The 24,444-nt window shown below is 47.0% G+C and overlaps 3 protein-coding genes across 3 annotated transcripts; 1 reads left to right on the forward strand and 2 right to left on the reverse strand.

Moving 5' to 3' along the window:
• Positions 1-12,454: 12,454 nt before the first annotated feature.
• EDB91DRAFT_1045191 (Golgi CORVET complex core vacuolar protein 8-domain-containing protein) lies at positions 12,455-16,800 on the forward strand (the record flags this gene model as incomplete). Its single annotated transcript, XM_041313171.1, has 4 exons — positions 12,455-12,926; positions 12,979-13,907; positions 13,961-14,161; positions 14,209-16,800. The coding sequence occupies 4 exons, from the start codon at positions 12,455-12,457 to the stop codon at positions 16,798-16,800; spliced, it is 4,194 nt and encodes a 1,397-aa protein (XP_041182300.1).
• A 29-nt stretch (positions 16,801-16,829) lies between these two features.
• EDB91DRAFT_614417 (oligomeric golgi complex component, COG2-domain-containing protein) lies at positions 16,830-20,223 on the reverse strand. The gene is made up of 12 exons (XM_041327888.1): positions 19,741-20,223; positions 19,611-19,691; positions 19,396-19,559; positions 19,229-19,346; positions 18,938-19,162; positions 18,395-18,880; positions 18,119-18,338; positions 17,946-18,064; positions 17,803-17,895; positions 17,531-17,756; positions 17,180-17,480; positions 16,830-17,127 (listed from the first exon to the last, which is right to left on the reverse strand). The coding sequence occupies exons 1-12, from the start codon at positions 20,143-20,145 to the stop codon at positions 16,860-16,862; spliced, it is 2,706 nt and encodes a 901-aa protein (XP_041182301.1). The 5' UTR covers positions 20,146-20,223; the 3' UTR covers positions 16,830-16,859.
• A 545-nt stretch (positions 20,224-20,768) lies between these two features.
• EDB91DRAFT_1243845 (chloride channel) lies at positions 20,769-24,387 on the reverse strand (the record flags this gene model as incomplete). The annotated part of the gene is made up of 17 exons (XM_041322347.1): positions 20,769-20,833; positions 20,887-20,989; positions 21,044-21,192; positions 21,243-21,432; positions 21,482-21,551; positions 21,601-21,743; positions 21,798-22,223; positions 22,273-22,374; positions 22,424-22,474; positions 22,523-22,616; positions 22,667-22,680; positions 22,736-22,854; positions 22,906-22,989; positions 23,045-23,134; positions 23,188-23,230; positions 23,286-23,447; positions 23,500-24,387. 17 exons carry the CDS (start codon positions 24,385-24,387, stop codon positions 20,769-20,771), a joined length of 2,793 nt encoding a protein of 930 aa, XP_041182302.1.
• Between the last annotated feature and the right edge of the window lie 57 nt (positions 24,388-24,444).

Consider the following 24,444-nt stretch of genomic DNA (forward strand, 5'->3'; position numbering starts at 1 on the left):
TCGTTCTTAGGATTTGCCAACTTCTACCGTTGCTTTATAGCAGACTACTCCACCATTGCTCGACCACTCATCGATCTTACAAAAAAGGACACAATTTTTGACTGGTCTGACAATTGTCAGTCCACATTTACACAACTCAAAGAACATTTTCTATCCGCTCCTGTACTTTCCATCCCTGACAAAGACACTCCATTTGCAATAGCAGTCAATGCATCCCTTTACGCTACTGGAGGTGTTCTGCTTCAGAAAGATTCTAACAATGATTGGCACTCTTGCTCTTATCTTTCCCAAACCTTCTCTCCCACTGAACAGAACTACCAAATTTTCGATCAGGAACTCCTCGCCATCATATGCACTTTAGAAGCTTGGTGTCATTATCTAGAAGGGTCCCCGTTTCCAGTCTTGGTCATGACTGACCATAAGAACCTGACTTATTTCTGCCAAGCCCAGCAATTGAATCACAGACAAGCTCATTGGCTTCTGTTCCTCTCTCAGTTCAACCTCCAACTACAACACATACCAGGAAAGGACCTGTCTGTTCCTGACTCTCTCTCCCATCGTCCCGTTCATGTACCCACTGATGCCAAGGACAATTCTGATGTCACCATGCTGCCCGATGGGCTACTCATTAATCTCATTGACACTGCGGTGCACAACAAACTCTGCGTCTCATCATCCGTCGATGTTGTCATCCAAAAGACCATTGATGCACTATTGAATCCCACCCTACCCCTCCCTATGAAATCTATGTTGTCTGACTGGACTTTTGCGGACGACATCCTCATGTTTAAAGGTTGCACCTACGTTCCCCCCGGCCCACTTCGGACTGAACTCATTGTCCTTCACCATGACCACCCCACCGCTGGCCATCCTGGTCGTTTCAAAACCCAGGAATTGCTTTCTTGCGATTACTGGTGGCCTGGGTTGCCTACACTTGTTCGCAAGTACGTCGAAGGGTGTGCTGTTTGTCAGCCCACCACTCTGCCTCTTTTTCCCATTCCCGCCCCTTTTCTCAATGCTCGGTTGATCTTATCACTGATCTACCGCTGTTGCAAGGCTTTGATTATATCATGGTCGTGGTAGACCATGGACTTTCAAAGGGGGTGGTGATCACACCTTGCAACAAGATGATTGATGCAGAAGGAGTGGTCGACATATTCTTTAGACGTGTCTTCACACGATTTGGCCTCTACAACAAAATCATCTCTGATAGAGGTCCACAATTCACAGCCAAGTTTGCACAAGAACTAGGAAGACTCCTTGGATACAAAATATCACTCTCCACCGCATTCCATCCCCAAACTGATGGAGAAACTGAATGAGTAAACCAAGAATTGGAAGTCTACCCTTTGGATCTTCTGCGCAAACGATCAAACATCATGATCAGACATGCTTCCCATGGCCAAATTTGTACACAACTCCCGTCATCATTCTGCGCATAACACATCTCCGTTCTATCTTATGATGGGATACCATCCACAAGCATTACCATTGGCTGCCGAGAAATCAGATCTCCTAGCCATAGAAGCAAGAATATCAGAACTTCAGAAGGCTCAAGAAGAAGCCTTATCCTCACACGAACTCACTAGACAAACCATGAGGCAAAGAATCACTCGATCGTTCACACTGTTCAAGAAAGGCGACAAGGTTTGGCTAGAAGCAAAGAACCTTCATCTTAACCTACCCAAATAAAAAACTTGCACCCAAATGAGAGAGACCTTTCACTATCTCGGAAGTTCTCAGACCAGTCACATATCACCTAAAACTCCCGAACCAATGGTGTGTTCATCCAGGTATTCCACGCAGCGCTTCTAACTCCTTATCGTGAAAATGAAGAACATGGTCCAAATTTCCCATCACCACCTCCTGACCTTATTGACGGAGAAGAAGAAGATGAGGTAGAAGCTATCCTCGGACATAAAGGAACTCTCTCATGATGACGCTTCCTTGTCAAATGGAAGGGTTACCCATTGGCCGATAATGAATGGTTATCGGAGTCTGATTTAGCCAACTCTGCTGAAATCTTGAACAGATATAAGCAGGCACATCAACTCATTCCTTTCTCAACTCAAACCATCATCACCAAACCATTCAGACAATACCCTCTACTGGTGGACATAACTTCATCTCATCCAATGATGAAGATATAAACCTCATCATTATGCACAACAGCACCCCCAATGTTCCTATCCAGAATCTTCGCTTCCCTGTGTTCTCACCTCATCCTCATTACATGACTATTAGTCAAAGAAACTCTCCTGAGCCCCCTCATTCTTCATCTCCATTACCAGCGACTAGATCGCCTTCGCCATATCATATTTTCAACGAACCTATTATTCCCACTTTCATCGACACTCCCACCAGCCCCACTACAATTAGAAATTGTGAGCACGTTGCTGCCTGTCATAGAGCAGCTCCCTGGAGAGTAGCAACTGACCCCTACTTGTCCGATCTTGAAGATCATAGACTTTGTCATAGGATCATGCTTTCCTCGGGACTTTTCAAGAATCCTATTAAAGATGCCATTGATACCGAGCCTACGCTCAATGCCCTCTATGATCTCTACCGTCTTGGAGATTGTCTTGAGAGTACCTTAGAAAGGTATAATGGCAAACGCAGAGAAGACAACCTCTTTTCTCTTGATTATAGCATCAAGGATATTAAGGAGAAGCTGCAGCAATTGACGTTGATCATCATGGAAGAGCATGGCTTCTTTGAAGCACTTGGAGGACTTGGTGGAACAGAAGACAATTGTCGACGTGATCTTTGATGAAAGTCTGGGACTTTCCACATAAGAAGGGGGTGATGTTACAGCTGTGTTTTACGAACTTCTTTTCTTCTTTTCCCTTGATACACGCTTATTACACATGTCTCTTATCAGTGTATATTTAGTTCAGTATGACTCAGACACCTCATTGCTTACACATGTAGCTTACTGATCATTACCAATTATTATGTCACACCCTGTACCCTGTTGACTATATAAACCCTAGCTAGGTGATGCTGATTCTTCAGCTTAACCTATGCTGGTTTTCCTCTGAATACTCTGACTTGATTCTAAGTTACCTCTTCAGTACTTAGCCTCATTTGAATTGGACGTTCTTTAGACTGTTGTCTAGAACGTATCAACGGACCTTTGGTCTTATTGTTGATTGTTTGCCTGTGTTATACTTTGGTGTAACAGAATGTCACCAAAGATATGGATATTGTCCAGTGGTGGTCGGTGAGTATGTCTAACATGTTTCAATCAATTTTTTATCTCACTTCACACAGCAACATTCGTTGATCTATCCTACCCTTGCGAGAATTGCAATGGATGTTTGCGCAATACCAGCATCTTCGGTTCTGTGCAAACAACTGTTTTTGGCAGGTGCAGAGATTGCAACAGACTGTCGCTCACGACTTGACGCTGACAAATTTGAGCAACTTCAGATCCTCAAGCATGCATGGTGAGATTCTATCGTGGATAGGGCTACATCTAATTCTTTGACTATAGAGGATGTCGCACTGGAGGAATTTAAAGAGCTCTTGTCCCTTGACAAGAAGATGACTGAGTGGGATCGTAACAAGGATGAGATGGTCACTGTGTAGTTTGCATTTCTTACATGTCTTAGTGTTAGATGTTTGTTGTGTCAATGTGCAACCGGTTTCACTCCTGACCGGTTGCAACCAGTTTTTGACTGGTCTTGAATTTCTTGTCAATGTCAGGCAACTGAAACTGAAGTTAGCAAAATGTAGTGACAAAACCAGATGATATTCCACATCCATCCAACCCATCCTAAACCCATCCGCAGGTATCCATCTCCCATCCGATGCTTGCCCATGCACACATGGATGATCCGTCACTCACATGCGTGGTCGGATGCAAGTGCATGCGCTCGGATATGTAATAAGGTGTATCGGATTGTTTCGGAATGTTTCGGGTGTACATGTAATAGTGAGTGCGTTCGATACACATGGTCGGTTAGCAAGCGGGTTTTTGCCCATATATTAGAGGTGCTTTGGTACATACTTTCCCTCAGTCATTTCTATTGCCTCCTTTGGCAGCGGCTGAGGTATGTCTTCACTTACATTCATTTATACCACAGTGTAGCTAATCTAGAGTAGTGCGTATTCCATCCACTTTACTTAGGTGTATCTGTGGACCTGATCCACATCGCTTAGGGTACTAACAGATCGCATCTGCTTCACTCAAAGTTTTGTCATGTAGCACAACCACAACTGCAGTCCAGTTGCAACCGTTCACGGTCTGGTCCAGTTGCTGGTTTTTTTGTGGTCCGGCAACTGGACTTTAAAACACTAATCCCTATCCCTTCCTTACCCAACACAGTTTTAATAGTATAAGTACCCTGGTATCACCATACAACTACTTCACTTCCCTTTTACTGTATCTCTCTGGATTTAGCTTAGAAGTAGTCACCATTGGATGCTCTTTTGAGTATACATTGGTTATCTCCATACCTGGACTTTACCTTGACATACCTGATCCTTACCTTGCCATTCCTTACCTTGCAAACACTCACTTTCATACCCTGTTACTTCACTTTGTGTTCCTACCTTGTCAGTATCTTTCCGCATTGTACCCAGAACTTTCCCACACTTGTGCAACCCGTTCTGCAACATTCCCATGCACTCACAACCCATTCCGCAATGTTCCTGTGCCTTCAGAACCTCTAACCTAGAAGCCTTACAACTGTAGAGGGTCACATAGATTAGGACTGCTCTCAGTGGCATATCCTCTAAGGGTCAAACATTGTCTACTTAGTAGACATAGCAGCTAGGAGTTGCAAGACCCAACATTTGTCTGTGCCTCAGCGGACTTGTTGTACCCACACCAAGTTGGACTTACATTGTTGAACATTGTCTGAGACTGGTCATAAACTTAATACTAGCACATGTCTGAGACTTGCGGAAAACTCTATATGCCCAAGTATATCCCACCGAAAGAGGGGTCTTAGCCACATTGTGCACAGCAGAGCAGAAGCAGAGGCCAAGTATGGGCCTTAAACATTGAGACTGTTTGTGTTACGCTCGGCGTTGTAAGACGTCTTAGTAATCAAAAGTGGTCGAAAGTTCTAGAGACACCCTAGTGTCTAGTCGTGCAAGTAAAGCAGTGGATTGCAGGCCCTGGTCTGCGTAGGTCAAGTTAAAGAGTACAAGTATGAGACAAGGGTTTAAATAGAGGGATTAAAGTGGAGCTTTAAAGTAAAGAAAAGAAAAGAAAGTCAGTATGATGATACGACAGCGAATGAGAAAAGAGATAAAGAATTGTACGATAGAATGATATAGAATGTCATGGAAGGTTTAGTAAGCAGACGAGATAGGGGAAAAGAGAACCATAACATTACCCCCAGTTTTAAGGGTAGTAGACCACGAATACTACAAAATGAAAAGGGAAATCAAAGATGATGTGCGTTTTTATAAGAGAGGAGAATATCGGAAGTGTTACCCATTTGCCTTTCTGTCATCCATTTGTTCTCGGAGCTTGGGAATCCCTTCCACTTTACGTTATAATATCTTCGTGAGGTAGAACCTCAATGACCGACAATAGCCTTGATCTCCTGTTCCTCTTCGCCATCTATGAGGTCAGGTGGTGGTGCGATGAAGTTAGGACTGTGAGTGTCATTTTCTTTATAGGGAGAAAGGAGAGCGGCATGGAAGACAGGATGAATGCGCCATTGCGCGGGGAGTGAAAGGCGATAGGTGACTGGGGATAGGACATTGGAGATGGTAAATGGTCCTTCTCGTTTGGGTGTGAGTTTATGATTAGGATATCCGAGGTGAAGGTTTTTGGATTCAAGCCAAACCTTATCGCCTTTATTGAATGGGATGAACTTAGAGGTGATTCATTGTTTCATGGTGTTACACGCTAGTTCATGAGCGGCTAAGGCTTCATCACGTGCTTTGTTAAGGATGATGAGTCGTTGCTCGATGTTGGGAATGTCACTTTTAGGATGGAGGTTGGGGAGGTGTTTGGGGTGATAGCCCATCATGAGGTAGAATGGTGATGTGCTGCGAGCAGAATGATGACGGGAGTTGTGAACAAATTCAGCGAGCAGGAGCATGGATGCCCAGCCGGTTGCGTCATTAGCGCAGAAGATCCGGAGGTAGACTTCGAGTTCTTGGTTGACTCGCTCGGTCTCTCCATCACTCTGTGGATGGAACGCAGTGGAAAGGGAGTTCTTGTATCCGAGGAGTTTTCTGAGTTCGATCTGGAATCTAGAGGCAAATTGGGGTCCGCGGTCAGAGATAATTTTATCGTAAAGTCCGTATCTAGAGAATACTTTGGAAAAGAAAATGTTTGCTATGCCTTCAGCGTCTATCGTTTTGTTACATGGAGTGAGAATTACCCCCTTCGAAAGGCCATGGTCTACCACAACCATGATGCTATTGTAGCCATTAGAAGGTGGTAGGTCTGTGATAAGATCGGTGGAACAGTGAGTGAAGGGTCAATTAGATATAGGAGTGGGAATAGGGAATAAAGGAGGAGTTGATGGGTGGGTGTTGACTTTGTTCTGTTGGCAGATGCTGCAACCATCGATGAAGTTCTTTATGAAGGTAGAGAGGCCCAGCCACCAGTAATCTCGTGAGAGAAGTTCTTGGGTTTTATAGCGTCCTAGGTGGCCGGCAGTGGGGGAGTCATGATGGAGGGAGGTTATGCTGCAATGAAGGTCGCCTGGGGGAATGTAAGTAAGTCCTTTATATGTAAGAATACCATCGGAGAATTTCCAGTCAGATAAGAGGAACAGAGAGGAGGAGGGATAGAGGGATTCTGGAGCACGTCAAGCGCTATCTGTATTACAGGGTCAATGGATGAAGAAATATGTAATTGTTCAGAAAGAGAAGCGGAATTGATGAACATAAAATTGGGGAGAAGTTGGATACTAGTATTGTCCTTTTCGACACTATTGTCTGGAAGGTGATCCAATCTACGAGAGAGGACGTCTGGAATAGTTAAGTCTTTACCTGGTACGAACTTGAAACGGATATCAAACTGGGATAAGAAAGTTTGCCAGTGTGCTTGGCGTCTATTGAGATCTTGCATGTCACGGAAGTAAGTGAGATTCTTGTGGTTGGTTTGGACCTCGACCGGGAAGGGGGATCCTAAGAGATAGTGATGCCATGCTTTGAGCGCCCAAATGACAGCGAGGAGTTCTCGGTCATAGATCTGATAGTTTCGTTCAGGGGGGTGAAGGATTGGGAAAGATATGAGCAGGGGAGCCATTCACCGTTAGGATCTTTCTGAAGGAGTACTGCGCCAGTAGCGTATAAGGAGGTGTCAGTGGTAATGGCAAAGGGGGAAAGGCGGTCAGGAATCTGGAGAATGGGAGCTGAAGTAAAGATGGATTTTAGTCTCCGAAACGCAGAGTCACGTTCTTCATTCCATTCGAACGGCATATCTTTCTTCGTGAGATCTATCAAGGGATGGGCGATCGTGGAATAGTCAGTGATAAAACGGCGGTAGAAGTTAGTGAATCCGAGGAATGAGCAGACTTCCTTGACTTTCTTCGGGGTTTCCCATTCAGAGATTCCCTTTAGTTTAGCCGAGTCCATAGCTACCGATCCTGGTTTAATGATCATGCCGAGATATTCAATTTCTTCTACGTTGAACGTGCATTTCTCCGGTTTGAGGTAGAGGTGGTGTTCAAGGAGTCTTTCCAGTACATGGTGAGTACATTTCTGATGGGTATCGCAATCGTCAGAGAAGATCAGTATATCGTCCATGTATATGATAAGCCATCCTTCTTGGATCATATCTCCGAATGTGTCACGAATTCCCAACACGAATCATTTTTCATTCCTCGGTTTTCCTTCGGCTATGTCCCATACCCGAACCGGTCACGTGACACCACTACCTTTCACATTATCACATCATCACCATGTCACAGCTTCACCCCTTCACATTTCACCAATCACATCTCCGATCAGATCCCCTACGCCCAGGGCTAGAACCATATGTCTTCCTATCACTTAATCTCTGTCTCTGACATCATTGCTTATATATCACGACGTCATACTACGTCATGCGCAGTATCGTACGATTCTTTCTCATTGGCTGATTATTTACAGACTCAGATATCTCCAACTCAATGTTATGTATATAGGTAGGGTAGTTAGCGTAGTTTCTCTTTAGACTTAACCTCTTCGTTCCTACCCAGTGTAGACTCAGACGTTTACCTCTCAATCTATCTGATTCTCTCATCCTTGACGAGTCCTAGTGGTTGTGTGATACCTTTTGCCATTAGGTGAAACGTTGATCATAACAGAATGTATCATTCATCATAGATTGGAAGGTGGCAGGTGAGTTACACATGCCAAAGAACATTACCGTGGGTTCAAAGAGTCCTCTAGCCTGTCGCAAAAGCGGCCTTCCATTGATCGGTTTTCTTGAGTCGGACATTGTTATATCCCCATCGAATGTCCATCTTGGTAAAGATCTTTGCGTTCTTTAGCTTATCTATAAGATCTGAGCTTAGCAGAAGTGGATAGTTGTTCTTAACCGTGTGTTCATTCAAGTAGCGATAGTTTTGGCAGGGTCTGAGGGAACTGTCTTTCTTGCCGACAAAGGAAGAATGGAGATGATTGCGGTGATTCAGAGGGGATAATGGTGCCTTTAGCGAGGTTTTCGTCAATGAAGTCGTTCATAGCCTTCTCTTCCGCGGGGTTAAGTGGGTAAATTTTACATTTACGTGGTTCGAAGGTATCCTTGAGATCGATTTTGTGATCAAACTTGTGTTCTGGTTGGAGAGTTCCATTAGCCACTTCTCCGAATACAGTCTTTATACTTCCAGAAGATCTCGGGTACAAGTTCTTTGAAGGTTTTCTTCGGTTTGGCAGCATCTTGGGCTAGGGTTTGAGAGATGTTTTCGGCTTTCCTGACTAAGGTTCCAAGGGTAGAGAAGTATCTATGGTCGGCGGGAATATGTTTGTTAGTAAGAGGGGATTCAAAAGTTTCGTAAGTCCCTATGACGTGATCACCTTTGCGTAGGCGATCAGAAATTCATCAGGGTCTAATTCTTCTTCTATTTCGTCAGTGGGTTCAGGGTCAAGGAGTTGAGGGATTTCGGAGGAATACGGAATACTTTCCATGGCAGGGTCCCATTCGTCTTCAAGGGACTCTTGTGCGTTGAAGAAGGGGTTTTCTTCTTCTTCTTCGACATCTTCAATGTAGGCGCTTTGTTCTCTAAGGGTGACTTCTTTTGTCCAGTTAATCTGTGGGTTTTCTTTCTTTAGCCAGGATATTCCCAGAATCACGTCTTCGCCTCCTAGAGAGGTAATAAGGAAGTGTGTTTTCATGGGAATTCCTTTGATATAAAAGGATAGATTGCAAGCATGTGTGATCTGACCTTGCTTATTAAGCATCCCGTCTACATTGCGGACTTTGATTTTTCTTGGTAGTCGTTTGGTGGGGATGGAATTTTGATGGACAAACATCCCATTGATAAATTCCCCCTCTGCTCCACAGTCAATTAGAGCTGCAGCTTCGGCGATATTTGGGCTAGAGTCAAAAGTTAACAGCAAACGCATAGAATTTGAGTCGCCAATTGATTGTACTACTAGTCCGATTCTAGGAGAGTCTGACACTGGTTCAGTCTCCTCTAAGCAAAATCCTTCTCCTCAACCTTCTTAGCCTGGCGTGTTTTAAACGCTTTCCACTCCAAGAACTCTTTGTACTCTTCTTCATTGTCTTTGCTCGCCTTCTTGGCAGCGGTCTGCGGCGGCTTTTGTGTGAAGGCAGGATGGTTCGGGCAGTCTTTAATAAGGCCCTTCTTGCCGCATTTGAAGCAGAGGCCGTTCTTGCACCTGTGTTCCTGCTCTTGAGGGGAGAGGTAAGTCTTCTTCACCTGCCTTTCTTCGTCTTCTCCTTCTATCTCAGTCCGGTCAATATCCATCGTGTTATGTTCACGAGAGCGATGGTTGGAGGGGTTAGTGACGAAGTGGCAAGACTCTACTTCTAGCGCATTGGTGAGCCAGCTTTCTAAGGTGTTGGGGAGTGTCTGGAATGCCATGATGGCATTGATGATCTCACGTTTGAGACTGTTCTTGAAAAACATGATTTTGATTGATTCTTAATCAATGTCAGTGTCAGCGATAATGGTGCGGAAGATGGAGGTGTAGGCAGAGACGCTGCCTGTCTGTTTGAGGGAGGAGAGTCTTCGGAGAGCTGATTCATGTACATTCTTGGGGAAGAACGTGTTTTTGAACTGGGTGATAAACTCCTCATATCCTCTGTAGACGTTATTCGCAGTAACTGCTTTCTTAAAGATTCCTTCCACCCATTTAGCGGCTTCACCTTTCATCATCAATGACAATATGAAGACGATCTTCTGCTTATTGATGCTGTATACTCCGCTATTGATATCTAAGTATGCTCCAACTTGGAGGAGCCATCCTTGGGCGATGCGGGTATCGCCGGTGAAGGGAGGGGGAGTGTTGCCGATGATTTTAGGCATGTCATCTGAGTCTTTGTCATCTGAGTTTTCTGAGTTTAGATTGACATCGTTCTGTTCTGGGGTAGGAGGTTGGACGGGAGGTAGAGGGTTATGTATGCCTACTGGAGGGGAAAGAGGGGCGGTGTTTGGTATGTAAGTTTCAGAAGTGAAGTCATAATGGTAACCGTCAACACAGCAGTCAGGGTGTTCAATGTAGGCTCTCCAATCTTCGATGGGAACGAGAGTACCGTCTTGGGTAGGCTTAACATAAGTCTGTCGTTCCAGGTAAAGCCTGGGTAGTTTCTGTTGGGGTCCATGGTGTTACACGAAACCTCTCGGATGAGATCCGGCAGCGCTAAACCCGCAAGGGGTGTTTGAAGCGTGGCCTTCGGTGCTAGCCCAGCAAGGAGCTTGCCTGCGCTGAGTCTGAGTAAGGGTTGAGGCCCTTACTTGCATAGAGTCGATTGGAGTTTCTCAAGGATACAATCCAAGAGATGGAGTTCAACTTGAGAGTATCGTCTCAAGAGGAGATGGTTCTGTGTACAGAGGGAGTTCTCTTTAGACAAGAGAAGTTCAGACCTAATGACAAGATCAGATGAGAACCGAGTAGATTCAAGTTAGAGAATCTATCTACTGTACAAATGAGATATATATATGTAAGGGTGATATACCGGTGGAACGGTAAGAAGTACCAGTTGAGCGGTAGGGCAAAGGGCATGGGGAATCCCCATCAATGAGAGAACCGAAACAAGGGGAAGGGCATAGGGTTCGGTAGAAGCCGTGGCTTCTGTGATCTAGGGGAAGAAGCAAGAGCTTCTCGCGTTTCAGAACAACGGGATCAAAAGAAGATATGAAAATAGAATAGTCGTAACCATGGTCCAGGTCTAGACGAGTCCGCAGAATGAAATGACATGTAACGCTCATGTTACTGTAACACATGGTGTCTGATAAGGCGCCTACTCAAGCGAGAGGTGGGTCATGATGTCTAGTGTGAATTTCAAATTAGAGATTGTTTCTGGTTCTGGTGGGTTGCCAATTCGAGGAACGGCGGTTCTGAAAGTAACTTGACCTTTTGTTACGCTCAGCGTCGTAAGACATCTTAGTAATCAAAAGTGGTCGAAAGTTCTAGAGACACCCTAGTGTCTAGTCGTGCGAGTAAAGCAGTGGATTGCAGGCCCTGGTCTGTGTAGGTCAAGTTAAAGAGTACAAGTATGAGACAAGGGTTTAAATAGAGGGATTAAAGTGGAGCTTTAAAGTAAAGAAAAGAAAAGAAAGTCGTACAATGATACAACAGTGAATGAGAAAAGAGATAGAGAATCATACGATAGAATGATATAGAATGTCATGGAAGGTTTAGTAAGCAGACGAGATAGGGGAAAAGAGAACCATAACAGTTTGTCCGATTAAACTTGTGAAAACAAAGATTTTACCATACACGTGCACGTGATGCCAATTTAGTGAATTACCTGATTCGGAACGGAGAACAGTATATTGCTGCTTGCACGCACTACTGCGCACGTCCGCAACCATCAAACATTAGGTGTCGATGTCATCAGCCTCTCATTCGGTCAGCGATGAGGACTTTTCTCCGCATGCCCTCGACATTGAACAGTCGCCGACATTTTCCGGCAATGAAGAGGAAGCAGAAGATGACCAGGGAGGAGACTACTCCACGCGAATGGAGGAGTTACTCAGCGATGAGGATGAACATGGTGATACAGAGGCAGACGAAAATGATGGCGGGTTCGTCTACGACGGTGTAGACGCCGACCAAGTCACAGGCGACAACTATCGAGACCAGCTGCGAGACGTTCTCGGGCCCGAGGACTCATATGATGAATCCGAGGAACAGGAAGTGGTACGGGCTCTTTTGCAGGAAAGCAATAGCGTTTCCAATGAGCCGCCTCGCGATGTGCCAGTAAGTTTTGGCACACCTCATGGCATAAACATGTACTCACGCACGTGTACAGCATGTCGATATCCAGCTGGACGTCAGCGCTTCAGCATCTGCTGCCTTAGTTATGTGTTCTTTGCCACCTAGCAGAGTAGGATCACCTGTGCCGAACGGGCCCTTCGCACTATTCCCCAAGCCATTCCTACATCCAAATGTCTCCCGACTTCGCTCGTTTACGCCAAGAGGCTCCCCTGCTCTCAGCGCTGGTTCACCTCATGCGCAACCTATAAATAGCTTCTCTCCATCTCCATCTCATTTTTCTGAAATCTCGCGGGCATCGTCTCCATCTGCGGGTCATAAAGGACTTCTGATAGGCCATGAGAGAGAAGTGTTTCGGTGGTCGTCACTCGGGAGCGCAGGGTCTCATTTCTACGACCAGAAACCTTCAAAAGCATCAACTGTCCTCGGTGCTCCTCTCACGGGAGCTCCCATGGTCCTCACTGCTAACGGGTTTATCTGTGTTGGGACAGATAAGGGCCGCATATTCGTTTTTGACTTTAAGCAAACATTGAAGTGCATATGTGGCAACGACTCGTCTGGTAGCTTTAAACCTGTTCAACTTTCATTCATCATTTGACCAACCCCATGCAGCATCAACAGTTGGGCCCATCTCTGCGATCGCTCTATCGAACGACCATACGTTTGTCGCATCTGGGCATACTACTGGCTACATTCAACTTTTTGACTTGAAGAACCCTGAGGTCGCAGCTCGGACTGTGACACCTGCCACTCTTGCTGCTGTCACATCCGGTCGACAGGAAGGACATATTCCCAACTCCCGTATCATCAACGTCTCCTTCGTGGCTGGCCGTCATACAGCTGTGGTCTCTGCTGATGAGTACGGTCTATCTTTTTACCATAGTCTTGGTAAAGTCCTGTTTGTGGAGGCATCAGACACAATTCGCATTTTCGGGAATTATCATGGAGAAGATGCTCCCGAAGTTAGTATCTCTGGTCATCCTGCCGACCCATCATCCCAACAGAACGCACTCAGTCGCCCTTCCTTTCGCCGCAGAAGACGACCCCGCAACACAGTCCTTGCAATGAGCACTCTTCCCCTGGGTCCTCTTCCACATCCCACCGATGCATATCAGATCGTTGCCTTGCTGACACCCACAAAACTCGTCATTGTTGGCCTGAAGCCTAATCCGAAGACGTGGCTGAAGCTTATGCGAGATGAGGGGCAACTCTCGTCCCCCGGGTATCGAAGGAGAGGGTGTCTTGCGTGGTTCCCCAGCGTCCAAGATAGTTCTACGGAGAAATCGGACAAAACAGTGAACACGAAGAACCCAAGGAGTGGGAAACAACCCGGACGCCCGCCAACTCATCCTGTGCTCTCGTACTCGTGGGGGAGTCATGTATATCTACTACGCGTATATGAACAAAAGACCAAACAGACCGTGTCAAACAGCCGCACAGGGAAAACAAGCGAAGTGGAAGTTGGCACGTTAGTGTTCGAAGAGGCAGGACAGTGGACGATGGATGATATTGTTCTTGCCATCCAATGGCTCAATGTTAATGTGAGTTCGTCCCAATGGAGTTGTGTATCAGTCCTTATATGCTTTTTCGACAGCAATTGGCCGTCTTTACGGCGAGCGCCTTGAGTGTTTATGATGTACATGGCGTAAAGATGGTTGAAGCAGTCCAATTTGACTCTTCCTCTCTGGTATCTCCCTCGCTGGGCTACACGGGTAATGGTTCGATGTCATACTCCGAGTCTGTGAGAGACATCGCACACAGTATCCGGACCTACAAAGGAAAACTTTTTCTTCTGGTGAGACTTTCGCATATGGAAGCCAAGCAAGAACTGACCCTTTTCAGGGTCGACAGGAACTATTTGTTGGTACCTTACTTAGCTGGGCTGACAGGATCCTGTCCTTTGTCGAGCAGGGCAATTTTCTCAGTGCCATTGAACTTACCCGCACGTACTATACGGGCGAAGCTCCTGGCAATCGCAATGGTCTTCCTGAGGACCCAGAAGAACGGCAGATCGTAATCGCTGATAAAATTCACGACCTCATGGTGGCATCCTCCCGCTATGCGTTTTCTGAAGACCGTATGACAGATGGCACGCATGCGTCACTTGATGGACGGGGCGTCGATCGCACCTCGCTCTTTGAAGATCTGGTAGCAACATGTGCCCGTGCTTGTATTGCTCTGAATGACTTCGACTTCTTATTTGAGGAGTTGTTCCAGCAGTACGAAAACGCTGGCATCTACCGGATGTTCCTCCACCAACTTGAACCCTTTGTATTGGATGGCAGCATTCCCTTAGTGCCTCCTCGCATCACACAGCGACTCGTGGCGCTACATGATGAAAACGGACGTCCAGATCTTGCGGAAAGAATTATCTGGCACATTGAGCCATCCTGCTTGGACATCAATCAAGCCATCAATCTCTGCCGAACACATCAGCTATGGGATGCGTTGGTTTATGTGTACACTCGTGCCCTGCGAGATTATGTCTCTCCCATAGTCGAATTTCTTGGCATCATCCGCAGCCTACAACAGAACCCAACGCCTACGGACACCGTCATCAAGAACGCCTATAAGATCTACTCTTACTTGGCGACCGTGCTGTGCGGGCAAATCTACCCCAGTCAGGAGCCTCTGGAGGCAGCTGAAGCTTTGCTCGCTAAAAGAGATGCATACTCGTTCGTCTTTTGCGGACATTCCACTGTCTGGCCCGTTGAAGGAGGAAGTCTGGTTTTGACGTCCCAAGAAGAAAGCGGTGTGGAGCCAACATATCCTTATACTCGACTCTTGCTCCGCTTTGATGCTGAATCGTTCCTGCATTGCTTGGACATAGCTTTTGAGGATTCATATCTCAACGAATCCTCTCATGACATGAGTCGGTTGATGATAGTCAAGATTCTACTGGATATCATGTCCAGTGAAGATCTCTCACCATCCGATGTCACGTTTATCAACATCTTCATTGCACGGAACGTCCCGAAATATCCCCAGTTCATTCAAGTCGCACCCAGTGTCCTTCATAACATCCTTACTGCGCTTGCCACTCAACCTGAAGTGGAAACGCGAGAGGACCGTCAGCTCGCGGCAGAGTATCTCCTGTCAGTTTACACCCCCCACGACGGAGACCGACTTCTTCGGCTCTTTGAGGATGCCGGATTTTATCGCATCTTACGTAGTTGGTACCGCCACGAGCGGCACTGGGGTCCCCTCCTCACTGCGTTCCTTCACGATCCCGAACTCCGCCCTTCAGAAATATTCAGCGGTTTCCAGGAAGTCATTACCAGCTCGGCAAGAGATAACAAAAAGCAGGTCCCTAGCAATGTCATTGATATTCTTACCACCTCACTCGATGAACTGTTACAAGCCGATATTCTTGCAACTGCGGCTCTTCTAGACAAGCATGTTCCTCAGCTTCACGAGACTGCCCTTGAGAGCCCGCCGTTGTCGAACGATCGTGACCAGTTCATCTACCTCAACCACCTGGTCTTCGACAGTGAATATGACCAGTATTCTTCCACTCCCAGTTCCCCGAGTCATCTCAACAGCCGACTTCGCCACCGCTTTATCCGCTTGCAGTGTGGTTTTGCGCCCTCTGCTGTCATTGATGTCCTTAAACGCTTGCAGGACGGCATTGACTGGTCGACGGCGTTGAGTATATGCGAGGAGGCAGGAGCGTATGATGCTGTCATATGGGCCGTGAATTACAGGGGACAGCCACGGGAAGCCCTCTCAAAAGCGGATGTGTTTGAGAAGCAGCTCACGCTAGATCTCGCACGCACGCTGGCCTCGCCAGCTCCTGGTTCCACGGATTCCGTTTACAAATGCTTGAACGATCTGCAAACCATCGGACGGCGCGGGATATCAGTATGCATGGAGCATTCTAGCTTGTCTTCTCCTGCAGAAGTTCCTCTCGAGGACATTTGGTATCAGCTTCTGAGCAGCCAGATTCATACTGTGCAAACCCTCTCGACCTGCTGTTCCACTGGTCAAGGTAGTGACGCAGGGCTTGAGAGTGAGGTGCTGTCGACTTTGCGGGCTATCGTCCAAGAGACGTTTGCGTCTTTGGTTTCTGTGAGCTCGACCCAGGCGGTTTCCTTCCCTCGACTGTTCAAGCGCTTGGTAGATCCTACTGTGCACTCCGGCACTACGGGCACCCCATATACGGAGTTCCGTGCAATTTTGACTGGCATGTTGGAATCGTACCGAACCGATGGAGACATGTTAATCATCTCAAAACATCTCATTGACCGGGATGTATTCGATTCCGTAGAGCTATATGCAAAGGAGAAAATGCGTGGCTGGACCTCGTCTTGCGGTGTATGTTCATCCTGCGGTCGGACTCTACTTCCTTCCCAGGCAGACGTCGAGAGCGTTCAGGTTAGACTTTCACGGACAGGGACTATATACCATCTCAAATGCTTAACTTCGGAATCCTAATGGCACGTTTCGTACTTACTTAATAATAGTTGAAATTACCGCCTCGACAACATAAAGGGTTAGAGATCACCATCAGCCAGCTCGGCTCGGACCATCTGATCCAGGACTATGAAACTGTCCATGGATTGCAAATCAACTCCTAGGGCCTCGCCTTCTGTCTTGAACGCTTCGACGTCGAGTATCATCTGCGCACGGATGCGTTCCTCATCCTTTCCGTCATCTTTTCCAGCAGTGGATCCGAAGATAGATAATGTCGACTTTTTCCCTTTCTTCAGCCGTCGTAGGGATTCCTCGGTCTTCTTCATCGCAGTCAAGTACTGTATGTACCTTAAACACCCAAGTCAAAATCATGTTCATCACGTTGGAAGAACACACGGACCGCTGGCAGACACTTTCCACTACATCAGTCGAGACATCCCTCAACATTTCCTCCTTGAGGCGTCCCCCAGGACCGCCGCCAGTGCTGATTCCGAAGAAGCTCTTTACCGGACGAAGGATGGTGGGTACGAAGTAACTTGCTTCGGAGGGCAAACGTTTGTTGGACATTGCTCTGAACTGCGAAGGAATAGACCGAACGGGCAACAGAGAATCGCAACACCGCCTGGATAATATGGTTGTAGCCTGGCTGCACAATGATGTAGAAAGAGCGCTGAGCTGCCCGAGCTGGGTCCTCAGAGCGACTGCAGATGATGATTTGAGCAGCTTGAAGACGGAGGTCATTTAAGCTAACCTTCGAGCACCTCCTCCGCATTGTCTTCCGTTGACGTGTCGGGAAGCATCATGCTAATCTCTTCTCTCCACAAATGCAAGACTTGGTTTATCATCGCCCGAATATCAACGAGAGCAGTTGCAAACTGTCTTAGTAAGATCTCATCTGCAGCCGTGTTTTCAATAGTGGTCGCTTCTGGAGTAGGCCCGGGTGTTGAAGATCTCGGATGGTTGACAATTGCTGAAATCTATGAAAAGGTGAACGAATGCTTTGACTTCCATCAAAACACATACCTTTTCATTCGTAATGTTAGCGGCAAGTTTCACTGGAGACCCTCCCGCAGGCGGCAATGAGCTTTCCAGCCATTCCCGATACCTGCTTAGGAGCTAGAAAAGCGTTCACCTCGACGCCTGACAACCAATGACAGAGGAAGTACCTGAAGAGTAAATTTCCAAAAGCGATGCGCAAGGTCGGGAATGTAGCCTTCGGCACTCCAGCACGAAGCAATTGCAATGAAAACGTCAGCGGCCTGTGCCGTTACAAATACATCACGCCCTTGAGAAAGGTGAGCCAATGACATATACTGAAATCAAGTCAATGATAACTCACCGGGAGTAAAGTTTGGTGCTTCAGGATCCAGAATTCTTGAGGACAAAGTTTCTTCGAGCTTCATGACAACTTCTTTCCACCGCAGTTGGAAATATACAGAGAGCTGCCAACGTCGTTGAAAAGTAGTGAAAACTGGGTGGGAACGCATGTTTTGCACAGAATGCGTGGAAGGAGCCAAGAACTCGAGAGATCGAATGAAAGCCTGGGTTGTAGAATGATGCTATAACCGAGGTTCGATGTTAAAGAAATCACAGAACGAGTTCCTATAGAATTTACCTTGCGAAATTCGTTTGGGTTTCCCGGCGCAAATACAACAGTACCAAGTTCATCCATTATTGCCCTACCGATTTCTGCCCACACTACATTGGTCATAATCTCGAAGCCATCCGCAGACGCCTGTTGTGTGTCTCCCAGATGATAGTCCCCCAGTGATATACTTGAATGCGATTTGGTCGAATCCGCCTTAAGGGAAACTCGTTCCGCAACCTCCATGATGCGCCCAAAATCTCGCTCAATGAAGCGAAGGATCTGATTGTACAATTTTGCAAGCGCATCGTTAGATTCGTCCAGTAAGTGTACCGGTCCAGATACATGCGAAGCCTCAAAGGGATTTTGTTTGGTGGCAAATGCAGTGAATGGCGTATATGGTGTACGGGGCAACAACCCGCTTCCAGAAGACTCCGTTCGGGTAGAGAGTGCGGGAAGAGGGGTGTGTGGTAACATTGGTGAGAGTGGGGTAGCCAGTGCATCAGGAAAGATAGTCTAGATGCAAAATTGAGCAACTTTCTTCTTCTGAGGAGGCTAAGACGTATACCATACTTTCTTGATGAAGCTTTGCATTACGTCTCTCCGCATGATCTCTTCAGCAACTCTCCAAAGGCGCAGTGAGTCGTAAATCCTTAGGCACTCAGTCAAATCAACATATAGTTTGGCTCGTTCGAGGTCTGAAACTTTTCCTGCCTTGATGTCCGTCAGGGAGCCCAGGATCGCAGAGAAAAGATGGTCAAGGTCAGACGTGAGAGTTGATTGTATGCGGTCAATGCGCTAACCGGGTCAATCAAAGAAACACTTCTGTCAGAAGGGCACTACGAAAGAACGGTCATAACAAACCCATCGTATTTCATCCACAAAAGCGCAATTTTCTTCTCTTGCCTTCTCGATGTGATACAGAAGTTGAGTGTACTCAGCAGTGACTCTTGAAAGGTGCTTTGCGCGGTTGCCTTGGCTCCTGGAACTCCATTAGATCTTCGACCCCGAGGAGAAGTATGGAGACATACTTGACATCGATAGGTCGTCCGGCAGGGGCTGGAGGGTGAGATATATAATTGCTATTTTGACTTTCAAGGGATGACGGAGTAACTTGATGAGCCTGAGAAATCAGAAGAAGACTTTCAAGTCTGGTTACCGACTCTGATATCTTGAGCAAGAGATGTAGAAGTGCCTGAAGACGGAAGCTTCAGTTGAAATTTGGACCCAGAAATCGAGTATGAACCTTCTCTTCGCGTAACTTGGTGCGGGCATCAAGTGTCTCTTGAATGGTGTCTTGCGTAGCCTGGAGGCCAGCTCGTGACTCCTTGCATAGGGTATCAGCGGGATGACATAACACACGGGGTAATGCTCACCGAGATACGTTTCCGCAAATCATCAAGTGGGAGTTTCAGCTTCTCCAATCTCGAACCTTCGCCTCTCAGGTCCGTACTCAGACTGATGAATGCCTCGTAGTCGTCATTAATAAGTAACACCAGCTCCTCCTTCAACGAGGTAAGGTAGTCTCTAAGTTCTGAGCGCAAGTCTTGTAGAGACGTGTGAGATCGCGAGAGTAAAAACTCTTCGACATTAAACACTTCTGCAGTTAGGTGAGGATTGTCGTGCGATAGTGGGATATGAATTGGCAGCTCCATTGAGGTAGTGGTTCGGGGAGCACGACTCGACCCCGCTTGCTCACGCGCGACGAGCTCTTCTGCTAACCTTTCCAACTCATAAGGGTCGGGAGATTGTCCAGCTGCTTGGAAGACGCGCGAAGACATGGATGGTGTCGATCAGCGCGTACTACAACGCGATCCCACTGCAGCGGTTGGCATACGGTTACTTTCGCTCCCAAAGGGAATGATTTATTTGTACCACGTGATTCGCACACGTCTGCAGATTGATAACTGACATAATGGATATCAATGGATGGTGAGCCTTTAACCCATCGCAGGTTGATGCTCATTGTCAATTCATCCATCCATCCATTTAGGTATTCGAATTTCGTAATTAAGCGTACATGATATTCGATGCAGATGGAGCGTTTCGCTTGCATATGTATTCGCCAACTCAATTGAAATGTCGTTCATTGCTACACCGTGAACGAGGTAAGTAAAGTCTGTGCTGTCGGACACATCCGGTACTGGAAGTCTCGAGTATAGTATTGTGTAGTAAAAATAGTGCTGCTGATAGTTCGAAGGAAACAATGCATAGTCAATAATGTTAGACATGCTACACCCGGGTTCTGTCAGTAGTATGTCAGTATTGTATACAAATTGTATACGACAAATCCTTTGGGTATGCAACCAGTATCCAGAGAATAGATAATCCATACATGGTGTGTGATATATATTGACCATGTCCACCAAGAGCGAACTGGCGGTTGCAGCAGCAGGTCGTGAGTTCATGATTTCTCCTCCAATTGGCTGAGAAATGCTAGCCATGTCTTCTTGGCGATTACGCCCTCATCTGAAAAGCGCAACTTCAGCGATGTACAAACCGAAGTGAATGAAAATTCGTACAGTCGCCGTCAGTGTCCGTCACGATAACATAACGAGCGCCAAGCTTGACGAAGAATTGGTGAAGGAGCTGCAAAGGCGAATTGGACTGAATCGCCAACGGCGCCTATTATGTCCGTTTGAGGGCCTGTACACCAGAAATCAAACGAAAGAAGTATACCTGATCCATATATACACTGAAGTCGAATGGATCGTCTCCACCCTGCCTCACCTCTTCCGCCCAGGACGAATATGAAGTAGCCAGATATTCCTCGTGCGTATACGTAGTGTGGAAACGAACTTCTTCGGTTGCTTCCTCCGCTACGACGGCTAGATGATGTGTTCAGATGATATTTGTGTGCGAAAACGAGAGGATCTACCGAGAGCGTGCTCGAGTTCGCTAGCACCAATATAACCAATCATGCGCATCCCATCTCCGTCACGATTTGGCCTGAGAATGGGGAAACCACTGTCATCATGCTCTGCATTCAGAAGTGATTGCAATTGGTCCCGAAGACTTTCGACGGTATTGTGGCGATCGACCCTGATAACATCCACATCTCGATCGGCCTAAAAGTGATGCTAAGCAAGCTCTTGACAACAGGTACAATGCCCTTACCACTTCCTTGATGGACAGATTCGACCACAAGTATTCATGTTTAGCATCTAGGTATGGAAGTTGAGATAGCCTGTGAAAACTGTCAGGGGAATGATTGGAATTCCAATATAGATTCTCACTCGATAACCAAGTCATAAATCCCTTTGGGTTCTAGAGCATCGGCTACAGTCTTGGCAACCAGAACAGACAGCATCACAGGAACAGCATACGTGAGGGTATCGGTAAGCTCGAACATGATGACCGCTAATGACACCGTCGTTCTCTGGAGATCTAAAGTTAACTTCGTAGCAGCGAGGACCTCGTGCCGCAAGCTTACCGTGACGCCAGACAAGGCCGCTGCAGCTCCCACCATTGCATACAGGCCAGGCACGACACAGTCCATATCACCTTCGCACACAGCGAAGACGGCACTATTCGGGTGATGGTACTGAAGCCATTGCACACCGATGCCAACAATCCGTCCAGCGCATGCACCTACTCCGAGGGTGGGTATAAAAATCCCAGCTGGCAGTTTGATGCCAAATGTTATTATGGTCAGGAAACCCTTGACTATCATAGCAACAAGGATCGCTCGCACGATGGGCCAGACACGGTCGAAACTGCTTGGATCCAGGACGCACAAATCAAAATGAATGTTTTGGTTGCCCGTGCGACATTCTGAAAAGAGATTGTAAACAAGTTCTGTGCCCCCCATGCGTGCATAAGGATTTAAAAAGCACAAGACAGCGGTTGCAAGGGTAACCTACATCACTGAGAAGGTTGAATACTCGAATGAACAAGCTGATGCTTACAAGAACGACTTCTGCTACTGGATGCGCCTTGAGCCATGTTCCGCCACGAACGTAACGACTCCAACGGTAGTTCAGCTTGGAAAAGTACGCGCCATATACTCCCTGTATCCCTGTTTAATAGACTGTCCTCCAAGAGAAATGAGACACGCACTCCCAGAACGCCGAGTAGGAGGAAAAATATCAGTTCATATGCATGCCAGTCCTTTCACATACGGTAAGCGAGCGATCAGTCAAATGCTGCGAGCCAAACCTTGTCATAAGTAACCTGGAACAATACAAGTTTGCCAGTTCCAAAAGGATTAAGGAACCGAAGAGTTATGGCCGCTATCATCGCGCAGAAAAAGCTAACAAATTAAATTCAACATGAAGGAATCGTGGAATGTCTGGTGGCTACCTTCTCCACATAACCTTGAAATATTCAACAGGGTTTAGAGATTGACAAACACAAATGGAGGAATATTACCTTCGGCGGGAAGAAATAAGAAACTTCTTCCAAGCTAAACAGGGTACCGCCAATGGGAGCTCCAAATGCAACAGCAACACCTGCTGCGCACGCGGCGCTGAGTATCTCACGACGTTTGGCTGGAAGAAATACATGAAGATAGGAGGACACCCGAACGCTAGGAATTTAACCTTCATTATTTTCATACTTGCTATGATAACGACTGACGATGTTGCCTATGCAACTCGCGATGTGGACGAAAGGCCCCTCCTTGCCTGGTCAGATTCAAAGTCAATGGTTACGTCCCAAATAAAAATCTGCAGTGATTACCAAGAGACAGTCCCGAACCAACTGACAAAGCCAGTCCGACCGCTTTAGTAAATAGCGTGCGCCCACCAAGATAACCATGGATGACGAAACCTGCAATAATAGAAGGTGTTGAGATTTAATCATTCATTCTGGCGGTCACAAACCAGACAAAATGGTCTTGATCTCCGGAATCCCACTCCCAGCAGCCTGTTGTCGCATATCATAAACACCGCGGGCACTTTGTAGCAAGCCTTGTACGTACATAGTAAAGGACTTGTCGTTTGGGTTGCAAGGAGTTTGACTGGTTCTGTTCATCACTCTTGTCAAATCCCGGGGAAAGAACCCCGGATTCTTTACGGGTGACAAAAGACGTTGACGCTGTGAGATAGATTGTGAGGAGTGATGAAGTACTGGCCAATAAAACCTAAGAATACATGAGATATTGCGTAACTCAACAACGCAGCCGGGGGGCCTACCGCAATGATTGTATACGCGACATACTGCACCACACTGTTGTCACCTCCCGATTTGCTGCCAGTCCATGATGCGAATACATCTGACCAGGTCCGCCAGTCGGGACAAAGGTCCTCCAAGGCCCCATACTCATCAGTCTGAGGGCAGCAAAACGATCGCGCATGCCACCACGTAGTCCTACAATAGCCCTGCTTCATATCAAACAACCATTGTTCTGCACGGAGGACAAGAAATGCAACTATGGCAGTGATGAACCCGACAACAGTGACAATGATCCATCCAAGACTCTTGTCGAACGCAAGTCGGACCCGGGAGCGGATGGATTTACCGCGCCGGAGTCGTGCAAACCGGACCGAGTCCTTGATCGCATCGTGTAGCCAGTCAATAGACGAGAACGAAGTGTACCATACGCGAAACCCGTTTATTCGAACGTCGATGTCACCGTCCGCAGTATTGACTTTGGAGTTTACGAGCGGGGCATCGTAGGCAGATATGGGCCGCTGCTGTGAGATGCGGCGGCGGAACGTGTCCCGTAGAGACGTTGGTGAGAAGGCCAGAGGAGAGTCTGGATCTGAGACTGATGCATTACGTACTATAGGGGTGTCTGTGAGAGTAGGAATGCGATGAGCGAGTGATTTAGTGGTTGAGCGACGCGGGCGAACTGAGGGCAATGTCCCGTAGCTAGTGCGGCTTGGAACCGTGCGTAACGCAGTGGTCTCCTCGTCTGCCACTTGATTTTGTGTTGTGGGCATTACGGTATAGCTGCCAATTCGCTGCAGGCGTTGCCTGCGGTAATCCGTATCGGATGGGCCACTCAGAAGTGCTGAAGAAGGACCAGATTGGGTGAGTGCGAGGAGGGATTCGAAGGAAGGGCTCTTGGGTAAAGACATGGGAGTGAGGCTTTAAATCATTCTCAAGTTAGCATTACAGAAGCGCTTCGTGTGACA

The sequence above is a fragment of the Suillus paluster genome (assembly GCF_016628075.1).
Source record: "Suillus paluster strain FC165 chromosome Unknown EDB91scaffold_5, whole genome shotgun sequence".
NCBI classification, from domain to species: Eukaryota; Fungi; Basidiomycota; class Agaricomycetes; order Boletales; family Suillaceae; genus Suillus; species Suillus paluster.